The sequence below is a fragment of the Mesoplodon mirus genome, assembly GCF_964341445.2.
Source record: "Mesoplodon mirus genome assembly, chromosome: 19".
NCBI classification, from domain to species: domain Eukaryota; kingdom Metazoa; phylum Chordata; class Mammalia; order Artiodactyla; family Ziphiidae; genus Mesoplodon; species Mesoplodon mirus.
In genome coordinates, this window is record NC_138995.1 from 58763771 (window position 1) to 58789378 (window position 25608).

General features: G+C 50.4%; 2 protein-coding genes and 1 long non-coding RNA gene across 6 annotated transcripts in view; 2 read left to right on the forward strand and 1 right to left on the reverse strand.

The window, feature by feature from the left end:
* Positions 1–420: 420 nt before the first annotated feature.
* Positions 421–15362, reverse strand: TSKS (testis specific serine kinase substrate; the record flags this gene model as incomplete). 3 transcript variants are annotated; one of them, XM_082606273.1, is made up of 11 exons in its annotated part: positions 14127–15362; positions 13668–13881; positions 5993–6088; positions 5703–5786; positions 5300–5410; positions 4442–4722; positions 3782–3976; positions 2752–2925; positions 1939–2074; positions 706–830; positions 421–574 (listed from the first exon to the last, which is right to left on the reverse strand). In XM_082606273.1, exons 1-11 carry the CDS (start codon positions 14294–14296, stop codon positions 421–423), a joined length of 1740 nt encoding a protein of 579 aa, XP_082462399.1. In that variant the 5' UTR covers positions 14297–15362. The 3 variants fall into 3 exon arrangements, with proteins under 3 accessions (XP_082462399.1, XP_082462400.1, XP_082462401.1); XM_082606274.1 differs by having other exon boundaries at positions 447–574; positions 706–873; positions 5300–5383; XM_082606275.1 differs by lacking the exon at positions 421–574 and having other exon boundaries at positions 702–830; positions 5300–5383.
* Positions 3903–8928, forward strand: LOC309794599. 2 transcript variants are annotated; one of them, XR_014292152.1, is made up of 3 exons: positions 3910–3990; positions 6042–6109; positions 7397–8928. It is a non-coding gene; the product is annotated as an uncharacterized lncRNA (long non-coding RNA). The 2 variants fall into 2 exon arrangements; XR_014292151.1 differs by lacking the exon at positions 6042–6109 and having other exon boundaries at positions 3903–3990.
* Positions 15363–21636: 6274 nt separating the features above from the next.
* AP2A1 (adaptor related protein complex 2 subunit alpha 1) overlaps positions 21637–25608 on the forward strand; it is a 32893-nt gene continuing 28921 nt past the window's right edge. Inside the window, exon 1 of the mRNA XM_082608058.1 lies at positions 21637–21864. Within this exon, the coding sequence (XP_082464184.1) occupies positions 21798–21864 (67 nt within the window). The 5' untranslated portion in view covers positions 21637–21797. The remainder of the gene's footprint in view (positions 21865–25608) is intronic.

Here is a 25608-nt window from a genome sequence, read left to right on the forward strand (position 1 = left end):
CCACCACAGAACCTTATTTCTACCCCCTGCCTCCTTTTCAAAGAACTGTACTGGACTTCCCTGGTGGTCCAGTGGTTAAGACTCTGAGCTCCCAATGCAGGGGGACTGGGTTCGATCCCTGGTCAGGGAACTAGATCCCGCATGCCGCAACGAAGATCCCACATGCCATAACTAAAAGATCCTGTGAGCAGCAACTAAGACCCGGTGCAGCCAAATAAAAAAAGTAAATAAATAAATAAATAAATATTAAAAACAAAAAAAACCCCAAGAAACTAAAGAACTGTACCACCATCGACACCCTGTTGGCTGAGGATCGAGTCATGGTGAACACAGAGGCTGGTGCATGGTGTGTGTGCAATTTTACTGGCCCTCTTTTGGTGCCAAAAAGGAGATGGAATTCATGCCAGCATGAGGTGCCATTTATTGCTCAGGGGTTGGGCCCCCACGTTTTGGGGGAGTTCCACCACTTCCTCCCCCCATTGTCCCCATGGACCCCTCAAGTGGCAGGTTGCTGAGTTGATCGTGGAGGGAGCACATCTTCAAGTGTAGACAGTCCAGAGCAGCCACCTTCTCCCTGTAACGAGAGAGTGGGCAGTTAGTGCTCGGGAGGCCTGATGCCTCGGGGCTGGTGTGGAAGCCGGGGGTGACTCAAGCCCTTTCCCCAAGACCTCACCCTCCTCCCACGCCCTCAGCCTCCTTCCTCACTCCGGCTTCATCTTGTCCGTCAGCAGCATGTTCTTGGCCCGCAAGGCTTCGTCTTGGGCCAGCCAAAGGGTGGAGCTCAGGGCCTCTGCCCTGACATGTTTGGCCAAGGCCTGGCGCTCCAGCTCCTGGGGAGAGGAGTGTAGGTGCTGCTGGGCTTGGTGGACTGGGTGGAGGGGGATCTGGATCGTGGAGGGCAAAGGGCAGGGTCCCCTAGGGCCCACATTCCTCCCCCAGAGTATCCCATCATGCCTTGAGGTTGAGGCTGACCCCAGCATCCCACAGTGCACTGGGCCTCCCAAGTCCCATTGTGCACTAGACTTGTGTCTGTCCCACTGTCTGTCCCCCATTGCACTGGCCTTCTTTGTCCCTGTAAACACTAAATCAGCATCTATCACATTGTCCCCTAATGCCCATGAACCATCATGCATTTGATGTCTGGGCCCCAGTATCCCATCGCATGGTGATCATCTACATCCCATAATTCACATTATGGGATGTGACCCCCACATCTTATCTATTAGGCCAGCCTCTTGGTCACAATACTAGTCCTCAGTGCTCTGGTTCCCTATACCCCACAGTGTACCAGCCCCCATGTCCTGTCACGTCGTAGTCCTCTAGATCTGCCACATGACTGTCCGTTTCTGCCTCATTTGTCTGTTTCACCCACTACAACTCATATCCCATCATACATTAGGCCAATATCCCATAATATACTAGATCTCTATGTTTCAGAATGTACACCAGCCTCAAGTTCCATCAGTTATTGGGCCTGAGTCTGTGTGCAATGCCTCATGAAGAGCTGTGGTTCCATTTCCCATAATGCATTAGCTTACTGTGACCTGCTATTTGCTGGGTCCCCTCTCTGATCTCAGTGATCCCATATAATGCATTGCCTCTCTTAAGGCTCATAGAAAATCAGGCTTATATTCCATGAAGCTATAGACTGGTGTTTGTCTCCTCTGTCCCACAGTGCACCAGATCCATGTCCCATCATGCTTTGGGCCCATATCCATTACCCAAGCTTCCATAATGATTGACCTATGACTCACTAAACACCAAACAGCTCCCCTCTCACCCCATCCCGATGTATTAGAGCCAAGTGTCCCCCCAACACCTGCTGGCCACAGCTCATCCTTCCCATCCTGCCACACACCAGAAGTATCCTTGTGCCTGGGGCTCCCCCGCCCTGCCCTGACCAAAAAGTGGGGCATAGTGGCCCATGGTCCTTGGTACCAGAATCTTCTTGTGTAGCCTCTGGCAGCTGGGGCAGGCAGGAGCCAGGCCCCTCTGCTTCATCTCGTCCACTAGCGGGGTCAGCGCTCGCTCCAGCAGCTGCTGCAAGAACTCCGTGGACAACTGCTGTCCCTGGCTGGGGGAGGGGTAGTCACCAGGTGAAAGAAGTCTCAGACCAACTCCATTCCCAGGATATACCATGCCCGTCTGCCCAGCCTCCACCCAGGTCCCATTTCCACTATGCACCCAGGCAACCTTCCCACCATGCACTGGGCCCAAACTGCAGTTCATCTGGTATGCTCTGGTTTCCACAGCGTGGGGAGTTCTCACAGTGCCTGGGGATTTCTACCACACGGTCCTCGGTTCATCAAAAACTCACATTTCCCACAATGCACTAGTTAAAACCGATCCCATGTTGTATTGGAAGTGCCCTGCACTCTTCCTAATACAGATCAAGCATGGTATCTGTCAGCTTCCAACACCCCAAGGTCTCATTTCCCTACGATGCACTGAGAAAACCTGCCCCCCCACCCAGTACCACTGCCCAGCCTTCCCACAATGCACTGGAAATCCAAGATGCTCGAAACATATCAAGTCTTTCTTGCGTTCCACAAGATACTGACTTCACCTTGTGGGGAAGGAAGAAATATGACTCCCATAATGCCGCGAGACTGGCCCATCCTACAATACATGGGGATGCCCTGTCTCCCACAATGAATTTCCCTCTCCACTCTTGCCAAAGTCTCATCTCCTTCAATGCTTGGTCCTCAATACGATGCAGAATGCACCTGGAGCCAGGCGCTGCCCCCTTACCTGGCACAGCGGGCACAGGAGCCTTGGGGGGCCCGATCCAGGTTCATAGAGAGGTCAGACCCTCTAGGAGGGCTCTGAAAGTGCTGCGCAAGCTCCTCCAGAATCGGTTTCACTGGGCCCAGCTCCTCCAGTTCGTTCCTCAGTGAAGCCACAGACACTGCTGACCGCTCCACCCTGCGGTGTGAGAGTAAACAATGCAGTGAGGTCGCCTCTCCAACAGTGTACAGGCATCCTCCGATTTTTGAAAGTTCGCTTTACCCCACTTCATTTTTACAAAAGGCCTACATTAGTACCTGTTTTCACTAACCAAAAGAAGTCCGAAGAGGATTTTCCCTTTTATGAAAAAAAGCGCAAAGCATTTGTTTTGTAGCAAGCTGTTACAGAAGCAGCACACACTCCAGGCAGCGAGAGTGGCGCCACCAAGCTCCTTCTCTGAGAACTACACTCAGTATCTCAGCACCAAGCCACCATAGCTTTGAACTGTGTTGTGTATGGGCACCTGTGCTTTATCTCAATTTATTTTGTGCATCTGTTAGCAAGATGTATTCTAAGGTAATTGCTTCTTCGCTTTATGCTATTTTGGCTTACCGAAGGTTTCACAGGAACTGCTCTACTTTTGGATGGCAGGGAAACCTGTAGTCCCAGCAAGGCGCCACCCAAAATTAGCCCAGTACCTCTGTCTCCACCCAGTTTTCAATACCCCGCTCTGCCTTGCCCCCTCTGCTCTGATTGGTACCTCCTTTTGCGTTTTATTGTCGGGAATGTACCTCCCTGTTCTCTAATTGTTTTCCCCTGTTCCTACTTGGCTCCGCCCCTTGTCCTTTTAAGGTGTGGAACTCACCTCTTCTCTAAGTGGCTCCGCCCCTCAGTCCTTCTTAGGTATAACACGCCCCTCCCTACTCTCTAACTGGGGCTTCCACCTGTCAGTATATGCGCTCCACCCGATTGGCTCCAGCTGATTGGCCCACCCCTTTCCCTCAAGGCTCCGCCCTCTCACGTCCCCGCCCCGTGCGCTAGTCTGGGCCCTTACATGGTGCACAGCTCCTCCGTCCGGCCCCGCAGCTCTTGCAGGCCCCGCGCGGCCTGAGCCTGCTCGCGCTGCGCCCGCTCCCACTGGCCCAGGAAGCTGTCAAGCCTGCCGCCTAGGCCCCCGAGCAGCCGTAGGGCCTCCTGCACGGCCCCCTCCTCCTGATGCCACCGGGCGGTCAGTGAGGACACCTCCCTCCTGTAGGGGTAGAGGTAAGGAACGCGTCAGGGCTAGGTTTGGACACGCCCCGTCCGCCGCGCCCCGCCAAGACCACACCCGTGGCTCCGGACCCACCCTGTCCCCGAATTCTCCTGTCCTGTTCACTTATTGGGATCCTCTCATGTCCTCCAGAACCCTGCCTCTATCCCCTTATCAGGTATCCTGGCCTTCTCTCGACCTGCCTCCCAGCCCCACATCAGCTCCTCCAGACACTGTCTCCTCAAGAAACCGCTCGCGCCAACCCTGTCCCCCGGAGTTGGAGCCTCCAGAGACCTGCCACGTCCCCAAACCCGCCCACTCATTTTCCACCAGACGCGGACCTCCCTGCCACCGGCCCTATATTCAAAACTCGGTTCTTCGAAGTCCTGCCCTTCCGGGTCACCGCCCCCAGAACGCTCCTCTTCGAGGCTCCACCCCCTGGGCCCATCCAAGGATCCCACTCACCTCAGCTCTTCAAGGGCGGCAGTGACCTTCTGCAACTCCTGCTCGCTCACGGTGGGGCCCTCCCCTGCCCGGGGCCCCATTCCCCAGCCGCCTGGGGCCAGGCCTCGCCGTCGCGGGGGTTCGTCGGGGCTCCCTGGCGGGCTGGAGCAGCCTGGGGGCTGGGTGGCGAGGCCCAGGCCGTGGCGGGAGAGGCCAGCCTCCAGCCCCTGCTCCAGCCCCTGCAGCTCAGCCTCCTGCCTCCTGCGCGTCTCATCCTGCATCTGGAGGTAGCACAGCTTCTCCTGGGGGTGGGGGGGAAGAGGGCAGGGTTACTGCGTCCGGCCCCTTGCCTCCCACCACTACCACCGCCTCCACTACCAAATCCGCCCAGTGAATTCCTGAGGCTGGAAAGTGAATGGATGTGGACACGGGATATCGGCAAGTCCCACCTGCAGTCTTAATGGACTCCCGCTTGCTGTTACTAGGGAGGAATGCCCCATTCGAAGCCCAGCTGGAGTCCAACTCACCTTGGACTGAATGCCTGCCTCTGTGTCTCCATCTATCCCTCCACCCTCACTCTAATCCTCGAAGGCATCCAATTCCAGTCCCTCCTGTTTAGGAAGAACAGCTGAAGCTTTTCCAAGATTTTGGTGGGAAATGAGTGGGTATGTGGGCAGGACAGGCATTCCCACTCCAAGTCCGATACGAATCCCTCTCTCCAGGACTTGAATATGACTGTGCATGGAAAAGTATGACCATGAACAGGAAGGGGAAGTGTGGTGGTGGTGGTGGCAGGGCGGGAAGTCCCACCTGAAGTCTACCTCAAGTACCTCGGTTACTTGAGCACCTTCCTCAAACCCTTAGACCCCTCCCCCTTACCTCCAGCAGGGCAGAGTTCTGCTTCAGGACGTTGGTTTTTATTTCAGCATCTTCCACCGACCGGGTCACCTTCCGGCAGTTCTCCTGGGTCAGGACATCAGGGCAGGGGCCCTGCCTTCCCATTCCAGTTCCGCCTCCCAACCCTTACCCTCGCTATTTTCCGTACAGCCTCCACCCCCCGCGTTTAAGGCACGCCCCCTCCTTCCGCAAGGTCTGCCTTCTGCTTATTGGTCTGCCCTTTCCCGGCTTGGTTCCCTTGGCTAAAGAAATGGTTCTTCCTCGGACCTCTCCCACGCTCCTTTTCCACTTCACCTCACCTCTGTCCTGTCCACCACTCCATTCCTCCCCACTTCCTCTCACCCTCTTCCTACTCCCGCCCCGCTCCTGCCCCACAGCGGCTCACCTTGAGTTGACGACAGTACCCTTCTAGTTCTTCCGCCTCTTGCCGCCTTCTCTCTAGATTCCCACTCAGCACAGAACACTCAGTCTGTAGCATGGAAGGGAGGAGGGGTTAGCCAGGGCCTCAAGGAGACACCCCGTGGGGAGGAGAGGCGGGAAGCTTCCTTTCCCTTCTGAGCCTCAGTCTCCCCAACTGGGCTATGGGTGCATTGAGTTGGAGGATAGCTCTAAGAGGGCAACGTGACCCTGGAGGAAGAGGAGATGTTGCGGGAGGGGGCGGGTGGTCCTCACGACCTGCAGCGTCTGCACGTGCTGGTTAACCCGGGTGGTCTTTTCCTTCAAGCTGGTGATGGAATCTTTGGCGTGGACCAGTCCACTGTTAACCCAACTCTGGGGAAGAACAGGAGACAGGTGGGTCAGTGGGTACGTGGGAGCAAACCCCAACCACAAGAGAAAGTCTAGAACTAGCTTTACACCTTGATTCTGCCCTGGAATAGCTGTGGAATTTGGGGCCAGGGCTGCACCTCTTTGATTCTTGCTATAAAACCAGGGGGCAGCCTCGTTTTCTGCTTAGCGGATGGCAAGAAAAATAAGTAGGATCCAGGAGGGAGTGGGGGGTGGGAAGCTCAGACATGAGGGAGAAGGAGGATGGTCTTAAACTGAGATAAATGCCTTTGGGGTCCACAGACATAAATAAGATAAACTGTTAAAACACATGCCTTGTCTTTCTCTCCAGGCAGTGGAGAATTCTAAAGATAACCCACTTTCCAGATATAAACACTCACTATGCCCCAAGCCAAGCCCTTACCCACGTTTTCCTTTTTATTCCTCACAACCACACCTCTTGAGGTTATTTGCCCCATTTTGCAAGCGAGGCAAATGAGGCCCAGAGAGGGGATGTCCCTTGTACTCCCGGGTACATGAGACAGGAAGTGGCCTTGTCAGAATTTATGCTCAGAGCCTTTGTTTCAAACCATGATGCCATATGGCCTCTGTTCATTGCTACCTTATGTCACCATAAAATGCTTTGTGACTCCTGTCAAACGAACTGGCTCAGGAGGGATGCATGTGATAGGATCTCCACTCTCCCATTTCCACATTTATAGAAGAGTTAGCCTGGTTCTTCACTGCTCAGCCAAAGACTACAATTCCCAGCTGCCCTTACAGCCAGGTGTGGCCATGTGACTAAGTTCTGGCCAATGGTATATGAGTGGAAATAATGTAGGCAATTTCCAAGTCATGCCTTTAATAAAGGAAACTAGGGAGCATACCTCCCTTTCTCTCTCCCTACAATGTTGGTAGCTAAAGCCAGAGCAGCCATCTTGGACCATGAGATGGAGGACACAATATAAAAGAAGACTGGGGCTTCCCTGGTGGTGCAGTGGTTGAGAGTCCGCCTGCCGATGCAGGGGATGTGGGTTCGTGCCCCAGTCTGGGAGGATCCCACATGCCGTGGAGCGGCTGGGCTCGTGAGCCATGGCTGCTGAGCCTGTGCGTCTGGAGCCTGTGCTCTGCAATGGGAGAGGCCACGGCAGTGAGAGGCCCACATACCGCAAAAAAAAAAAAAAAGACTGAATCCTCAACCCTGTGAAGCCGCCATACTCAATTCCAACCACTTATGAATACTTTTATACATGTAACCAAGAGAACATTTTCCATCTTGTTTAAACTATGCTACTTTGTACCTTTTTGTTACAGCAGCCAAACTTGTGACTTAATAGCTGAGCCCCCAGAACACTGGAGCCTCTAACCTACTGCATTTGAAGAGACCTGCTATACTTGAGACATTTATGTGAGCAACAAACTATCCTGCTTCAAGCAGCTATTTTGGTTTCTTTCACAGCTGCTGAACTAATACACAAAGAGAAAAGAGAGAACAAGCTTCCTCCATTGTAAAATGAGAACAACTTCACATTTCTTGCGTAACTGCTCTGGAGAACAAGTGTGATAAGAAATATTGTATTAAGGTGACATCAGCAAAATGGTAGGGTCAGGAACCCCCAAATTCCACCCCTCCAAACTGGCCAAAACTATGAGTCAAGTCATTGAGGAGATTATAACAATCATAAATATATATGCACCTAATAGACTTTCAAAACACATGAATCAAAAACTGATAGAATTGGGAATTCTCTGGCAGTCCAGTGGTTAGGACTCTGTGCTTTCACTGCCGAGGGCCCAGTTTCAATCCCTGGTCAGGGAGCTAAGATCTGCAAGCCCCACAGTGTGGCCAAAAAGAAAAAAAAGACACTGACAGAATTGAAGGGAGAAATTGACAATTTAACAGTAATGGTTGGAGACTACAATACCTCAATTTCAAGAATGGATTGAACAACTAGAGAGTAGATCAACAAGGAGATAGGACTTGGACGACACTATAAACCAACCAGACCTAACAGGCACCTACAGAACATTCCACCCAACAAAAGAATACACATTCTTCTCAAGTGAAATTAAACATTGTTCATATGGTCGAAGACAGACCATATATTAAGTGACAAAACAAGTCTCAATAAATTTAAAAGGATTTGAAAACAAAGTATGTTTTCTGACCTCAATGACCTCAGTAGAATGAAATCAGGAATCAAGAGCAGAAAGAAATTTGAGAAACTCACAAATATATGGAAATTAAACAACACACTCATAAACAGCCAATGGGTAGAAGAAGAAATCACAAGAGAAATTATACTTAGGAATGAGGGAAAATGAAAACACAACATACCAAAACTTGTGGGATGCAGCAGAGGCAATACTTTGAGGGAAATTTAGAGCTGTAAACACCTACATCAAAAAAGAACTTAAGGGGCCTCCTTGGTGGCGCAGTGGTTGAGAGTCTGCTGATGCAGGGGACATGGGTTCATGCCCTGGTCCAGGAAGATCCCACATGCCGCGGAGCGTCTGGGCCCATGAGCCATGGCCACTGAGCCTGTGCGTCCGGAGCCTGTGCTCCGCAACGGGAGAGGCCACAGCAGTGAGAGGCCTGTGTACTGCAAAAAAAACCAAAAACCAAAACAAAAACTTAAAATCAGTAACCTAATCTTCCACCTTAAGAAACTAGAAAAAGAAGAGAACCCAAAGCTAGCAGAATGAAGGAAATAATAAAGATTAGAGTGGAAAAAAATGAAATAGAGAATAGAAAAACAGTAGAGAAAAATCAACAAAACCAGAAGTTGGTTTTTTGAAAAGGTCAACAAAATTGACAAATTTTAAGCTAGACTGACCATGAAAAAGAGGAAGAAGATTCAAATTACTAAAATCAGGAAGGAAAGAGGGAACATTACTACTAATCTTACGGAAAGAGAAAAGATGACAAGGGAACACTATGAAGAATTGTATGTCATCAAACTTGATAATCTAGATGAAATGGACAAATTCCTAGCAAAACACTAACTCAAGAAGAGCTAGGATATCTGGATAGACCTGTAATAGTAAAGAGGTTGAGTTAGTAATTTTAAAACTTCCAACAAAAAAAGCCTAGATGGCTTCACTTGTGAATTCTACCTATCGTTTAAAAAGGAGTTGCTGCCAATTCATCTCAAACCCTTCACCAAAAAAAACCAAACAGAAAACAAACAAAACAAAACAGAAGAGGAGGGAACTAACTCATTCTATGAGGCCAATGTTACCCTGATACCAAAACCAAAGACATCACCAGATAATAAAACTACAGATCAATATTCCTTCGGAAAGCATCCACAAAAATTTTAACAAAATACTAGCAAACCAAGTCCAGCAGCATATAAAAAGGATTATACACCATGCCAAGTAGGATTTATCCCAGGAGTGCAAAATTGGTTCACCGTGAAAACCCATGTAACATTCCGTATTAGTAAAATATAGGGGGGAAAAATACAATCATGTCAATGAATACAGAAATAGCATTTGACAAAATCCAATGCCCTTTCATGATAAAAACACTCAACAAACTAGAAGCACAAGGGGACTTCCTCATCCTGGTGAAGGGCACCTACAAAAAAGAAAAAAATTAAAAACCAATAAAACCCACACAAAACCATGGTGGTTTAAAATGTGCCCACAATTTTTTTGAGGCTCTTTTAAAATGTAGAGCCTTATTCCCATCACTTGAGTGTCAGCTGGACTTAGTGACTCATACCTAGTAAATAGAATAAGGCAGAAGTGATGGTATGTGACTTAAGAAATGAGTTCATAAGAGGAACCATATCTTTCTTCTTGCTCACTCTTACTCTGGAGAATGATAGTTGCCATGTTCTAAGCAGCTACCTATGGAGAGGCCCGTGTGGCAAGGAACTGAGGCCTCCAACCAAGAGCCATGTGAGTGTGCCATCCTGGAAGCCCAACCTCCAGCTCCAGTCAAGCCTTCAGATGACTGCAGCCCCTGTCAAAATCTTGACTACACCCTCATGAGAGACCCTAAGCCAGAACCACCCAATTAAGCCACTCCAGGTTTGTTGTTTTAAGGTCCGGAATCATTTGTTTCACAACAATAGCTGTGATATTTTAAAACTGAAGACCCAACGGTCTTGGATTTCCCATAGGTAGCTGTTCTGGGACACTAGGGGAGCAGGTTCTAGAGTCAACTCAGTTCTTCCACTTACTAGCTGTATGACCTCAGGGAGGGGACTTCACCTCTCTAAGCCTCTGTTTCCCTACCTGTAAAATGGGGAGGGACTAATAACTACCTTCACAGGGCTGCTGTTGGGAGGAACACAGGCTAATCCAGAAAGGCCCTTGGTCAATACTTGGGAAAAGAGAAAGTGCAGCTGGGGTCACTGGAGGTGAGTTTTAGCTTCACTGAGATGGGATTTGGGGAATGGTTACAGCAGAAGCTGCTGGCCTTGGCTAAAGAAGCACATGGCGTGGTGGTGGTGGGGAGCCAAACCTGGGGAGAAACCTCTCCTTGGCCATCCACATGCCATGCAACTGGGCAATCCAATTCCCCACTCCGAGCCTGCCTCGGTTTCCCTTCTTGTCAAACGGGAATGAGGATACCTTGCTCAGATGGTGGTGAGGAAAGGTCAAGAAGATTAGAGGATCCATAAGCCAAGCGCAGTGATTAGCGTCAGCATTGTTTTTAAGACAACACGACAGGACCTACCAGGGAAGGGCTTAGCACCAAGACCCTACAGCAGCCTCAGGGAAATCTGTAGACAGCAGGACAAGTTCCAAGCAGGGCTCAAACGACCTGCTCTGGCCATTTCCGCATGGAGGCACTGACCTTCCCCCAAAGTGGTACTACCTCCTCAGTTGCATCCTTTGGCCTCATAAAGATGTCAGAGCTTAAGACAGGAGCCAGGGAATTCCCTGGTGGTCCCGTGGTTAGGATTCCATGCTCTCACTGCCAGGGGCCTGGGTTCGATTCCTGGTCGGGGAACTAAAATCCCACAAACTGCACAGTGCGGCCAAAAAAAAAAAAAAAAAAAGCCAGGAGCCACAGCTGTCTGCTTCACCATTCTTCTGCTGACCCTCCATCCAGTCTGGGAATTAGCACTCTCTCACCCAGGGTCTCCATTGCTCCCGGGTTCTCTTCCTTTCCTCTCTAGTTCTCTGTCCCACCTCTCTCTCTGGTGTCCATTCCTTCCTTCTCTGGGTCTCTGGCCCCCTCTGTCTCTGGTTTTCTGTCTCTGTCCCCCTCCCCAGGTTCCCGTCCTCCTCTCTCTGGGTCTCTGACCTCCTTTCTCTCTGTGCTTCCGCCCCCTCCTCTCTGCCCATCTCCAGCTTTCTCTCTTGATGTAGCTCAGATGCTGTGTGCCAGCCTGTGTTCTTCCTGTCCACCTCCTCACGGTTCCTGCCCATACCCTAAGGTGTTGACTGACAGTACTTTTTCTAGTTTATGGAGAAGCCCCATCGAGGCTGATGCTCCCCTGCAGCCCCACAGTGAGCCGCAGCTGCATCAGACCTTGATCTTGGCCTCCCGGGGCTCTTTCTCAGGCATCACAATCCTCTGGAGGATGTGACTCAGAAATAGCTCCGGTGGGAGGCGGACCTCTGCAAGTGCTGCCTGAGCGATGCTAGAAGAGAAGGGGAGGAAAGTGTTCTGGTGGGAGGGAATGCCTCCCAGGCCATCCATCCCACATGGACTCTCTCTCTCTGCCTGCTGGCTTCTCTCCACCTGGTCCTCTTACCCTGGACCCTCGCCCGGCCTCTTCTCTGGCCTGCCTGCCTCCAGTCTCTCCCCTCCAAACGTCTCCCACCCGGGGCCAGAGGCATCTTCTAGGGAAAGAAAGCCTCACACTCGCTAAGCTTCTGGTCCTGACCCTGCTTCTTACAAGCTCTCTAACCTTGCAGGGGATCACTCCACCTCTCTCTACCTCACTTATTTTTGTTTTCATCTTCCTTGCAGAACCTCTAAGAGAGGAAAACGAGACCCCCCTCCCCACCATAGGGATGTAGCACAGTGCCTGGAACATAGTAGATGCTCAGTAAACGGGTATGGAGCCCAAATGCCGAGTTGCTCCTCTCCCCTGCCCAGGAACCCTCAGCGGCTCCCCATTGTCCTCAAGAGAATGGAGAATGCCCACATTTCTCAGCCTCTGTGTCCTGTGCCCACCCCCTGCCAGCCTCACTTCTCCCACACACCACAATCTAGCCACAAGGACATGTTCCCCAGGCTCTTTCCAACTCCTGCCCTTTTGCATATGCTGTTCCAGCTAGGTGGAATACCCTTCCCTGTATTCTGCCTTCCTTATCTTCAAGATCCAGCTTGTGTGCTGCCTTTTCCAGAAAGCCTTCCTTGACCATGGTCGGCTGGGCCAAGGCCTTCTTCTTCAGGGCTCCCACAGTGACCTCTACTGCCCCTAGCAATGCAGGTGCTGATTCCTAAGCCCGGCTCCACTACTTAGAAGCCGTATGACTTTGGGTATGCTAATTAACCTTCTAGGGCCTCAATATCTTCATCTGTGAAGTGAGGATAAAAATAATGACTAACTATTCCGTGCATACAACTGACTATTGTGCTAAACGTTTTACATGAATGAATGAATTTCATTGTCATGACAACCTCATGAGATGGGTGCAATTCTCTCCAGAACTCTGTTTTGGGTGCTGCTATATTTCCTCTTCCTAGAGCAGTGCCTGGCACATTGTAGGTGTTTAAGAAATATTTCTTGAAACAATAAACACATGCATCTCCATTTTACAGATGAGGACACTGAGGCTCCTGGAACACAGAAAGTGCTCAGTATATGCTAGTGAATCTTTTTTTTTTTTTTTTTTTGACCATGCTGTGTGGCATGCGGGATCTTAGTTCCCTGAGCTGGGATTGAAGTCATGCCCCCTGCAGTGGAAGCTTGGAATCCTAACCACTGGACCGCCAGGGAATTCCCGCTAGTGAATCTTATTAGTATCATTATGGCCGTGATTATTGTTAGTGTAATTCTCAGTGTCCATGTCAAGCCAAGTTCAGGGTCTGACCCAGGAGAAGCCTGGCAGGGGGTGGAGGTTGGTGGGAGAGTTAAAGGACCAAGCCGTAGCATTCTATGCTCTAGTCAGGAATTCTCTAAATTCTCTTAGATCTTGCTCACCTCCCAGTTTTGCCCCACAGTCTGAGGTGGTCCACTCAGAGAACTCCTGCTCATCCATCAAAGCCCAGTTCCAACACTGCCTCCTCCAGAAGTTTTCCCTGATACCCCTAGCCTGGTTTGAGGGGCCCTTTTCTGGGATCCCCAGTGTACCTCCATTATGGAATTTGTCACCCCAGTCTGTATCTGTCACTCCCACCAGACTGGGGGCTTTCCTGGGGCAGGGACCTGGCCTGATTCCTATCTGTGACTCCAGCTTCACCCAGGACATTTGGAAGTGACTGAATGAACAAAAGACCAACTCGCAGGCAGCCGGCAGCATTCCCCCTGGATGGAGCAGATTCATGGCTGACTGTAGGGCCTCAAAGGGTGACAAGAACCTTCTCATTCCAAGTCAAGAAGACACCCCCCAAACCCAGTATTTGCCTACCACCAGGGTGAGAACCCAGCCTGGCCGAGGGCCCTCTCACCAGTATTTCCGTGATGTCTGTGTCATCTGGAGCCCGGGGTGGGATGAGCACGGGCAATGCCAGCAGGCCGCTGTCTTCCACGGTTGAGTCTGTCCCCGAGGAGTCGGTGGGCTCCATGGCGGCCAGGTTGAGCAGGGACACATTGGTGCAGGCTGAGGATCGTTTGAGGTTCAGGCACCAGTGCATTGGCTCATAGGACATCCGAGGCTCCACCCTGGGGAGGAGAAACAGGCAGGAGGGTCAGGATGCCACCCCAGCAGGGTATGGCCCCTCCTGCCTCCCTCTCTGCACATTCCCTACTCTCTCTGACTTCAACCTCGCCGCCTGCTTTCTTCTTTCTCCTCCATCCCTGCTGCCTGTTTTCCTCCCTTTCCACCAGCACCCACAGTGGGACTTGTGCTCTCTCAGAGGCAAGGGCTGGGCGCTGGGACCGCCCCCGACAGGGTGCGACAAACCCACCCGTGGAAGGACACGGCCTTCTTTCTCTTCGCGATCCCTTTGACTGGACTGGTCACACCCCCAGGAGCCTCGGAGACCAGCTGGGAGCGACTCTCGACCCCCACGGGGGGGTCCCCGGTCTCATGGATCTCTTTGGACTGCCAGATCGTTTTCACCACCACGCTCGCCATGGCCTGTGGAGGGCCCGGCTCCCAGGGGCTCCTTCCTCTGAGGCTCTCCACCTACACTGACCACTGACGCTCAAGTCCCCTGTCCCCACAAGCCTGCCTCATAAAGGACCCAACCACTGGGCCCCAGTAAGCGGGGGGGCACAGGGGTGGGGAAACGTGACTTGGCACGTTCCCCCGGGGGGTCAGTGAACTCTTGTTCAGGATTCTAGTTCTACCCTGATCTGTCCCTCCCCTTCAGAAACACAGTGAAATTCATTCTAGTCCAGAACTTTTTAGTGGACGGACCCACTGGTTCTTGGGAGGGGTCCAAATGACCTTTCCCTGAAACTCACTGTGGGGTCACCCAGCCCCCCCATTCAGACTTGCTTCATCATGTAATACATTGGATTTGTCACTTTCCCAGGATCTGGGGGACGATGAGGTTTGATACCAGCGCTGGAGGATCTTACATTCTATGGGGGGTTGGAAGGGGACAGGCAAGCAATAGAAACAAACCAAAAATACCAGATGTCTGAATGTGATATAAAGGGAATCAAAACTGGGTGATGGCCATGTGGACATTTGTCAAAGCTTGTCGATTTGTGCACCTGGGATTTGAGCCTTTTATTGTGTGTGAATTCTGCCTATTAAAGAATCTAAACAAGCACTGAACTATAGTTCATGATGTGCATGTTGAATATTTGGAGTTGTATTAGACCCCGGGACTGCTGTAACAAAGTCCTGCAGACTGAGCGTCTTAAACCGTAGATAGGGCTTCCTTGGTGGCGCAGTGGTTGAGAGTACGCCTGCCGATGCAGGGGACATGGGTTTGTGCCCCGGTCCGGGAGGATCCCACGTGCCACGGAGCGACTGGGCCCGTGGGCCATGGCCGCTGAGCCTGCGCGTCCGGAGCCTGTGCTCCGCAACGGGAGAGGCCACAACAGTGAGAGACCCACGTACCGCAAAAAATTAATAAATAAATAAACCATAGATCGTTATTGTCTGGAAGTTCTGGAGGCCAGAAGTCCAAGGTCAAGGTGTCAGCAGGATTAGTTCCTTCTGAGGCTGTGAGGGAGAATCTGTGCCTCTCCCCTAGTATCTGGTATCCTTAGGTGTTCCTTGGTTTGTAGATGGCCATCTTCTCCCTGTGTCTTCACACTATCTTCTCTGTGGAACTGTTTATCTCTGTGTCCAAATTTCCCCCCTTTTAAGAAACTGGACATGTTGGATTAGGGCCCACCCAAATGACCATGTCTTGATCATCTGCAAAGACCCTATTTCCAAATAAGGCCAAATTCACAGCTACTGCGGGTTAGGACTTGAGCATCTTTTGCAGGACGTAATTCAACCTGTAACAGCGTTGATGAGTACTGATATCTGCAACTTTGTTTTATTCTGTTTTTTAATTGTTTTTTTATTGAATAAATTTGACTTTTTTTGTTGTTGTTTTGTTTCTTGCCATGCTGCACGGCTTGTGGGATCTTAGTTCCCTGACCAGGGATCGAACCTGGGCCAAGTCCTAATCACTGGACTGCCAGGGAATTCCCAGACATATAGTGTTTATAAATTTAAAGTGTGTCTTACTTTGATACATTTATATATTATAATATGATTGCCATTGTAGCTATATTATCACATCATTATAGTACAATATTGTTATCTATATTCACTATACTGTGTATTAGATCTCTATGTCTTATTTATTATTTGTTGCAAATTTGTACCCTTAAACAACATCAATCTTATCTCCCACACCCTATCTGCTGGTAACCACCATTTTAATCTTTTTTTTACAGGTTAGACTTTTTAAGATTCCACATATAAGTGAAATCATACAGTACTTGTCTTTCTCTGTCTGGTTTATCTAGCTTAGCATAATGTGCTCAGGGTCTGTCCACGTGGCTGAAAACGGCAGAATATCCTCTTTTCTCACGGCCAGATAATATTCCATTGTGTGTATATACCACCTGGTTGTTTCCATATCTTGGCTATTGTGAATAGTGCTATTTGCAACTTACTTTGAATGCATTAAAAATACATGATGGATTGGGACCTCCCTGGTGGCACAGTGGTTAAGAATCTGCCTGCCAACGCAGGGGACATGGGTTTAAGCCCTGGTTGGGAAGATCCCACATACTGCGGAGCAACTAAGCCCGTGGGCCACAACTACTGAGTCTGCTCGCCTAGAGCCCGTGCTCCACAACAAGAGAAGCCACCGCAATGAGAAGCCCGTGCACGGCAACGAAGAGTAGACCCCGCTTGCCGCAACTAGAGAAAGCCCGCGTGCAGCAACGAAGACCCAACGCAGCCATAAATAAATAAATAAATAAATTAGGATAACTTGAAAAAAAAAAAAAGACCCCTGCGCTCCCAGTACAGGGGGCTTGGGTTCAATCCCTGGTCAGGGAACTAGAACCTGCATGCATGCTGCAACTAAGAGTTCACATGCTGCAACTAAGGAGCCAGCAAGCTGCAACTAAGGAGCCCGCCTGCTGCAACTGAGACCCAGCACAACCAAATAAAATAAATAAATTTTTTAAAAATTAAAAATAAATACCACATGATGGATTGATGGATGGAGGAAGGGAAGGCCAGATGGACTTGTGATAAAGTGAGTGGAGTAAAATGTTAATGCCAGCATTGGGGCAATGGGGTATATGGGTGTTTGCTGTACAGTTGTTTCAACTTTCTGAATATTTAGAAATTTTCATTGTGAAGTGTTGGAGAAGAAACTGGGTGATGGGGATGAAATGATACCATGGGGGGGCTTGCTTTAAAATAATCCAGTTGTGGGTAGGGAAGTCAAATGCAGGGGATTATAAATGAAAGAATAAAGGTTATACGTTGATAACTGTTGGAGCTGGGTATATGGGGGTGCATTATACCCTTCTGCTTTGCAGGGATATATTTGAAAATTTCTATAACACATTAAAAAATTTTTTTTGTTTTTATTTTTTGGCTGCGCTGCATGGCATGTGGGATATTAGTTCCACAACCAGGGTTTGAATCCAAGCCCCCTGCATTGGGAGTGCAGAGTCTAAACCACTGGACTACCAGGGAAGTCCCTTAAAATTTTTTTAATTGAAGTATAGTTGATTTACAATGTTTCAGGTATACAGCAAAGTAATTCAGTTTTTTATATATATATATATATATATATATATATATATGTATGTATATGTGTATATACTTTTTCAGATTCTTTTCCATTCTAGGTTATTACAAGATAGTGTATAGTTCCCTGTGCTATACAGTAGGTCCTTGTTGTTTATTTTATATAAAGTAGTGTGTACCTGTTAATTTCAAATTCCCAATTTATCCCTCCCCCCTTCCCCTTTGGTCACCATAAGTTTGTTTTCTATGTCCGTGAGTCTATCTCTATTTCATAAGTTCTTTGTATCATTTTTTTAGATTCCCCATATAAGTGATATCACATGATATTTGTCTTTCTCTGACTTACTTCACTTAGTGTAATAATCTCTAGGTCCATCCATGTTGCTGCAAATGGCATTATTTCATTCTTTTTCATGGCTGAGCAGTATTCCATTGTATATTTGTACCTCATCTTCCTTAGCCATTCATCTGTTGATGGACATTTAGGTTGCTTCCATGTCTTGGCTATTGTAGATAGTGCTGCTATGAACGTTGGGGTGCATGTATCTTCGAATTAGAGTTTCGTCTTTCCCGGATATATGCCCAGGAGTGGGATTGCTATAACACTTTTTTTTTTAAATACTGGATAATGTGTTCAAGTACGACATGGAGAGGTCACTTTATTTTTTTATTTCTTTATTTATTGGCCACGATGCACGGCATGTGGGATTTTAGTTCCCTGACCAGGGATTGAACCCATGCCCCTTGTGGTGCAAGCACAGAATCTTAATCACTGGACCGCCAGGGAAGTCCCGAGAGGTCAGTTTAAATCCCTAAATCCAGAAGTTCTCTCCTAAGAGGGGACATTGCATTGAGACCTAAAGGATGAGCCAGCCATGGGGAAAGCTGAGGTGGGCAGAGGGCAGGAATGAGTCTGGAGGGTCTTAATGGCCAAGAGGAGGCTGGTGTGTCTGGTGCATTTAAACTGCGAAAGGACACAGCTGACTGATGTTGCAAAAAGCACCCTGAGTGGCCAGGATGGAAGCAGGGAGAATGGCCAGGAATGTCGCTACAAGGTTCCAGGCAAAAGCTGATGGCGATGGTGGCCTGCACCAGGTGAGGCAGTGGTGATGGGAGGAGGTGGCCGGCTTTGGGGTGTGTTCTGGCTTTGGTTTGGGGTGAAGGACAGGAGGGGGTCCATCCTGGCAAGAGTGCCTGGGTGATTGATGGCGGGCCCATCTGCCAAAATGGGAAGACTGGGGATGAGTCCAGTTTTTCTGGAGAAAATCAGGAGTTAATTTGTTCAGGTCAAAATCTTTTTTTTTTTTTTTTTTTTTTTTGCGGTATGCGGGCCTCTCACTGTTGTGGCCTCTCCCGTTGCGGAGCACAGGCTCCGGACGCGCAGGCTCAGCGGCCATGGCTCACAGGCCCAGCCGCTCCGCGGCATATGGGATCCTCCCGGACCGGGGCACGAACCTGTATCCCCTGCATCGGCAGGCAGACTCTCAACCACTGCACCACCAGGGAGGCCCCTCAGGTCAAAATCTTAAAAGCTATTGTGGTTCAACCCCTGAGCAATTTGAGGAGCTCCTGGGGTTCCCCCTTAATGCTCCGTCTTTATTTTTATTTTTTTAAAGATTTGATTTGATTTTAATTTTTTGGCTGTGTTGGGTTTTCGTTGCTGTGCGCGGGCTTTCTCTAGTGGGGGGCTACTCTTCGTTGCGGTGCGCGGGCTTCTCATTGTGGTGGCTTCTCGTGTTGTGGAGCACAGGCTCTAGGCACGTGGGCTTCAGTAGCTGTGGCATGCGGGCTCAGTAGTTGTGGCACGTGGGTTCTAGAGCGCAGGCTCAGTAGCTGTGGCGCATGGGCTTAGTTGTTCTGCGACATGTGGGATCTTCCCGGACCAGGGCTCGAGCCCGTGTCCCATGAATTGGCAGGCGGATTCTTAACCACTGAGCCACAAGGTAAGTCCCAGTGCTCCATCTTGAAACCAAAAAGGACTTGTCTAAGCCTCATCTAGAACCCCATACATGAACTTGTTCATGACCTGGTCTTAAAACTTAGCAATGGGTCACCTCCTCAGCCCCTGAACCCCAGAATGGTCTTACTCAAATCTGGTCCTGTAATTTTCTGCTTTCCAATAATGGCCTTGTGGCTGCTGAGCGCTTGCGACATGGCATGTCTCAGCTGAGCTGTGCTATATGTATAAACACCAGATTTCAGAGACTTAGGAAGATAAGAATGTCAACTATGTTGAAATGATAATATTTGGGTATATGGGGTTAAACGAAATATATTATTAAAATTCATTTCACCTTTTCTTTTTACTTTTTTTTTTTTTAACGTGGCAGGAGTATACTGAAAACTGTATTTGTGGCTCCCACTGTATATATTCTGGAAAGTGCTGCTTTAAACGGGCAGGGATGAGTCCATGAGCTCCTGTGGGTGGTGCCACATCCACCCCCCACGCAGGATGGGACAGTCCCAGGGTTTTTCAGGTTAGGGTGGCTCTTCCCAATCTCACTCCTTATGTGTGCCCAGAATGCCTTTGCTTTACAGCCAGTCTTAAAAATTAACTTTTGGCTAATTTATAAGCTCTAGAGGGGGTTGGGAGAGGACTGAGTTCCCCCACCTACCCATGACAGGACTTAGAATCAGGACATCTTTCACCCCGCAACAAAAACCCAGAGTTCACTCTATCTGGCTCCTGGTGGGCTCTGGGTGAAGGGTTGAAGGTGGTGGGTGAGAGGGAGGTGGATAGTTAAAGCTGGGAAGAGGGTCGCTTTTCCCTCTTCCTTAGGGACAGAATTTTCCTGTTCTTCAGACTCTGGATGTCTCTCTTTGCATCCCTCGAAAAGCAGACTAGTACCAACCCCACTACTAATATGTATTTTTTTAATGGCGTTATCCATACCCCCAGGATTCAGAGTGGATGTTCCCAGCACCCGTGACACTCCCCCAAGGCTCATTCCAAGAACACTAGGCTTCTGAGATTGGAAAAGGCTGGCGGGTGGTGCTTAGTTCCTCGAGGTGACAGAATGGACTCTTCCCGTTCTTTTTGCCCCAAATTTCTCTTTAGCCCTGGGCGTTGGAATTCCGGAGGCTTTGCCTTCCCCAAAGCCGGTCACCCAAAGGTCTGGATCTGTATCTCCTAATGGTGTTATGGTTGGGAAAAAAAAGCCAAAATATAGTTTACATCCAGGCTCTACCACTTCTGAGCTGTGTGACCTTGGGCATGTCATTCAGGTCCTCTTTGGACCTCAAGTTTTTTTTTTTTTTTTTTGGTACGCAGGCCTCTCACTGTTGTGGCCTCTCCCGTTGCGGAGCACAGGCTCCGGACGCGCAGCCTCAGCAGCCGTAGCTCACGGGCCCAGCCGCTCCGTGGCATGTGGGATCTTCCTGGACCGGGGCCCGAACCTGTGTCCCCTGCATCGGCAGGCGGATTCTCAACCACTGCGCCACCAGGGAAGCCCTGGACCTCAGTTTTAACCTCTGCTTAATGGGAGTAGACTTGAATTACTGGGTCCTCCGCTCTGGGATACTTGGTCTCCGGACAAGTTTAGGTCCCAACATCTTGGCCTCTAGAGAAGGGAGGGGAAGGGGAAAGGGATGTCTTCCTGGAAGGAGATTAAGGAGTCGGGGGTGAAAGAAAGGGAGAAAGGGGAACAGAAAGACGCTTGCGCAGCAAATACCTCACGCTCTCCAGCCCCTCCCAACCCCTTCTCTGCAGCAGGGAATTGCAGGCGCCACTCCACCTATCCTAGCCCAGCCGAGGGACAACCCCCTGCTCCTTCCTTCTCTACGGATCGTCGCCCTCCTCCCGCCCCCACAACAGCCCAATCGGGGGTGGGAGTAGGACTGGTCCGGCGAATCCGCGACGCCTGCGGGGGCGGTATACCCGCCCATGGGCCTCAATCAACGTAAGTCCCGCCTGCTCGAGCCCGCCCCCCTTCCTTCCTTCACGTCAATCCCTCCCTTCTAACAGGGCGACCGGATCCAATCAGTATCGGAGCCGGCCGAGCGGAGGGGGCGGTCCCACTGTACGTAACCGAACTCCGCCCGTCTCTCGGGCAACGCCCCCACCCCCTCCCGATCGGAAATAGCGGGGCTCTGGGCCAATCGCAGCGGCGTGCCTTTGTCCAGAGACCAATGAGAGAGGGAGTGGGGATGAGCCCGAGTCTGAGCGGCAGTAATCCAAACCAATAGGCGGCTGAGAGCTCAGGATGGCGGAGGGGAGGGGAGGGTCCGGGGGCGGAGCTGCGGCCTGCCAGCCCGCCTGCCTGCCAGCCCGCCCGCCAGCCCGCCCTCCCCCCTTGGCCGGCTCGGCTCCTCGGCGCTGCCTGGGGTCCTTCCCTCCCGGTCCCCGCCTGCCAGCCCCCGCTGTGCTGCGCCCTGCCCGGCCAGGCCTGGAGCCGACACCACCGCCATCATGCCGGCCGTGTCCAAGGGCGATGGGATGCGGGGGCTCGCTGTGTTCATCTCCGACATCCGGAACTGTGAGAGCGCGGCCGGGGGACACCGGGCGAGGGAGAGCGTGGGATTGAGGGGTTCGGGGGTTACAGAGGGGCCCAGGGGATAGAAATCCATTGCGGTCTTAGAGTAAGAGGATAGAGAGGCCCAGGGGGTAGTTTAGGGTGGGAAGGATGGGGGTGCTTAGGGTGTCATAGTGTGCCTCTTGAGGTGACGACACGTAGTGGCTAGAGGCGTCCGGGAGGGTCTTAATAGAAAGGAGGCTAGTAAAGTCCCGGGGATGGGGCATAGAGTTGTCCCTGGGAATGGAAGAAAGGCTGGGGGATCGTATTAGAGATGGGGTTAGAGAAATCCCTGATGTAGCTAGAAAGGGGAAAGGGTGCATGGGTGGGTGGGTGGGGGTACCCTGTGGAGAGATAAAGTGGGAGGAGGCCAGAGAGGACTGGGAGGACGTGAAACACAGGAAGCCTAAAGGGACTGGGCTTGAGGGCCTCGGTGAGGGGGTGTCATAGAGGGGAAGGGGCTAGGTAGGTCACCGAGGCTCCCAGCTAGTTCATAGAGAGGACTTGAGAATGATAGAAAGTCTCAGGGGTTTGGGGAGGAGAGACGGGAAGGTGGGGGACTGTAGCGGGCCCCTGGTGAGGGATAGAGGGGCTCCAGGATGGAGGATTGCTTAGGAGACATGGAGGGCAGTGGAGAAGGGGCTAGAGGGGGTACTGAGGGGAGCACAGAGGAGAGGCGCTGCAGGTGGAGAGTCTTGGGAGAACCTGAAATAGGGAGCTGGGGGCCCTGCAAAGGAGAGGACATTATAACGCGGTGTCTTGGGGGATGTGCCAGAATGGGGAAAGCCCAGATCTCAAAGAAGGGGCCAGGGGGCCTTAGGGATTTGTGGGGAAGAGATCTGGAAAGCTGGGGGGTGGGGGAAGCCTGGCCCCAGAGAGGGGTCATGGGTCAGGGAGCAGGACAGCCCTGAATCTGGAGCGCTCTCCCATCTGACCACATCAACATGGGGACAGCCATCACCAGCAGGAAGAATGGTCGTGACTGTGGGAGGCCTGGTGCCAAGTCAGCTCCCAGCTCCTGCGAGCGGGTGTTGGTGTTCGGAGCTGCCAAAAGCTTCACAGGCTGTGTCCGCACGGGCTTTGGGGTCAGCCAGACTTGGGTTTGAGTCTGAGCGCTCTCACCCCCTAGCCATGTGACCTTGAATGAGAGATGTCGCCTCTCAGTTTCCTCATCTGTCAGGAGGGACTGCTGATCACACCTTCCTGATGGGATTATGATACCCAATGTGAGTGAGGCCTTTCACACACTCCAGGCACTAGATAGCTTGGCTACTGTTCTTGTTATTTGGCTGGATCTGAAGAGCGGCCTCTGCTGGGTGCCCAGTGATGATTTTAGAATTTAGTAGGTATGGAAGGATCTGGCATGTAGTAGGTGCTCAGCGAGCAAGAGGGGTGGAAACTGTTGGGTCTCAAGTGGCGGAGAGAGGTTAAGACTTATGAAAGGGGTGGAGCTTTGAGGATTGGTGGGTTGTGGGGGCCAGCTGTTAGCAGCAAGTGTGCATTGCTTCTGACACCTACCTTGAGACCCTTGGCAAGTCATTCAACTTCTTGGAGGCTCCCTTTTCTTGTCGGCTGACTCCCATTGATCAGAACATCTTGCCTCTGAAGGTTCGTTCATTCGTTTATTCATTTGACAAAAAGCTTTTTGATCATGCCAGTGTGCCAGACACTTCCGGGGACTGGGGCTATAACAGTGAACAAAAATTCCTGCCCCTGGGAGCACCCATGCCAGGAGGGAGATTAACAAGTAAACACAGAGAACCGCAGGGTCAGACGATGACTAGTGCTGTGAAGAAAAATAAGGCTGGCAAGCGGGGGAGGGGAGGGACCAGGATTGAGAGGGATCGAGCCCTGCAGACTTTGGAGGAAAGAAGGGTCCAGGCAGGAGGATGGTGCATTCAAAGGTCCTGAGGTTGTAGCGTGCTTGGTGTGGGTTCAGATAAATGCGAGGGGGCTTTTGTGGCTGGAGCCAAGAGAGGGAGGGAGGGAGAGCGGTGGGAGATAAGGACAGAGAGGAGACAGGGCTTTGTGGGCCACTAGGAGCACTTTGGCCTTTCTGTGAGTGAAGCAAGAGCAGCGGGAAGGTTTTGAGCACAGAAGGGACAGGAGCTGATAGATGTATTAAAATAGTTCCTCTGGCTGCTGGGAAGAGAACAGACCCAAGGAGGTACGAACAGAAACAGGGAAGGAATTAGAGGGCCGTTGCAGGCATCCCAGTGAGAGACGGTGTTGGTTCGACTGGGGTGAGAAGGAAACGATGAGAAGTGTTTGGTTGGAGATAGATTTTGAAGGATCTGCAAATGGATTGGATGATGGGAGCAGGGCAGGAAAGAGAAAACAAGTGGATGTCACTGCAGGACCCCAGAGGGAAGCCAGAGGACGGAGGGGAGGCTCCGACTTGGGGGCAGTGGAAGTAGTTTGGCCAAATGAACCAGGGCTGGAGAATCAGGGCTTCCCCTTGTCCTTGGTTTTCTCATCAAGTGTAGGTTGAATGGCTGGTATGTTTCAAGCCTTATCATGGGCACTGGGGAAACAGTGGTAAATAGGACAGACTTGTCTGTACCCCCATGAAACTCCCAGCCCCTGAGGGAGACGGGTGCTGCATAAAAATCGCAGCTGTCCATCTCCCAAGCACTTGTATACGGATGTTCATACAGCATCATTCATGATAGATAGCCAAAGAGCGGAAACAAACCCAAATGTCTGCCAGCGGATGGATGGAGAAACACAATGTGGATGCCCACACGGTGGAATAGTATTCAGCCATTAAAAAGGAATGAAGCACCGTAGAGGCTACAACATGGATGAAGCTCGAAAACATCATTTTAAGTGAAAGAAGACAGACACAAAAGGCTACATATTGTAGGATACCATTTCTATGAGATGTCCAGAATAGGCAAATCCAGAGAAACAGAAAGTAGTTGAGTGGTTGCCTAGGGCTAGGGGGTGGTGGAATGTGGAATGACTGCTAATGAGAACAGGGTTTCTTTGGGGGGGTAATGAGAATGTTCTAGAATTAGATGGTGGTGATAGCTGAACAGCACTGTGGATCTGCTAAAGACCACAGAATCACTCTATCAAATGGTGAGCTGTGTGCTATGTGAATTGTATCTCAATTTTTTTTTAATTGAAGTATAGTTGATTTACAATATTGTGTTAATTTCAGGTGTATAGCAAAGTGATTCCGTTATACATATATATATATATATTTTTTTCTCATATTCTTTTCCATCATGGTTTATTACAGGTTGTTGAATATAGTTTCCTGTGCAAATCCTGGTTGTTTATCTACTTCATATATGCCACTGTTAGATGATATATTAATTTTATTTTCTTTACCTAAATTGAGGAAGAAACCTAAAATCAAATCTAAATATATTACAAGGCATTCGGGGAGGTATATTTTGTTGCCCCCCAGAAAATAACCTGAAATTTACTTTCAAAATTAGATCTGCTTGTTTAAAAGCCATATCCTGGCTCCTTTCTTGTTTGCATCAAGTTTTTTTTAAAGTGGAAAAAAATTGTAGCTGTCCTAAGTCCAGTGAGGGGGAGGGCCACGATGATGAGAGAACGGGGGCTCTGTCTGCTTGCATTGCCCAGACAATGGGGAGGGGTTAGCCAGGCCAAGGGAAGGGGAGAAGAGCTGTGAAGGCAGAGGAACAGCAAGTGCAAAGGTCCTGAGGCGCCGTCGAGACTCTGTGCTAAGGC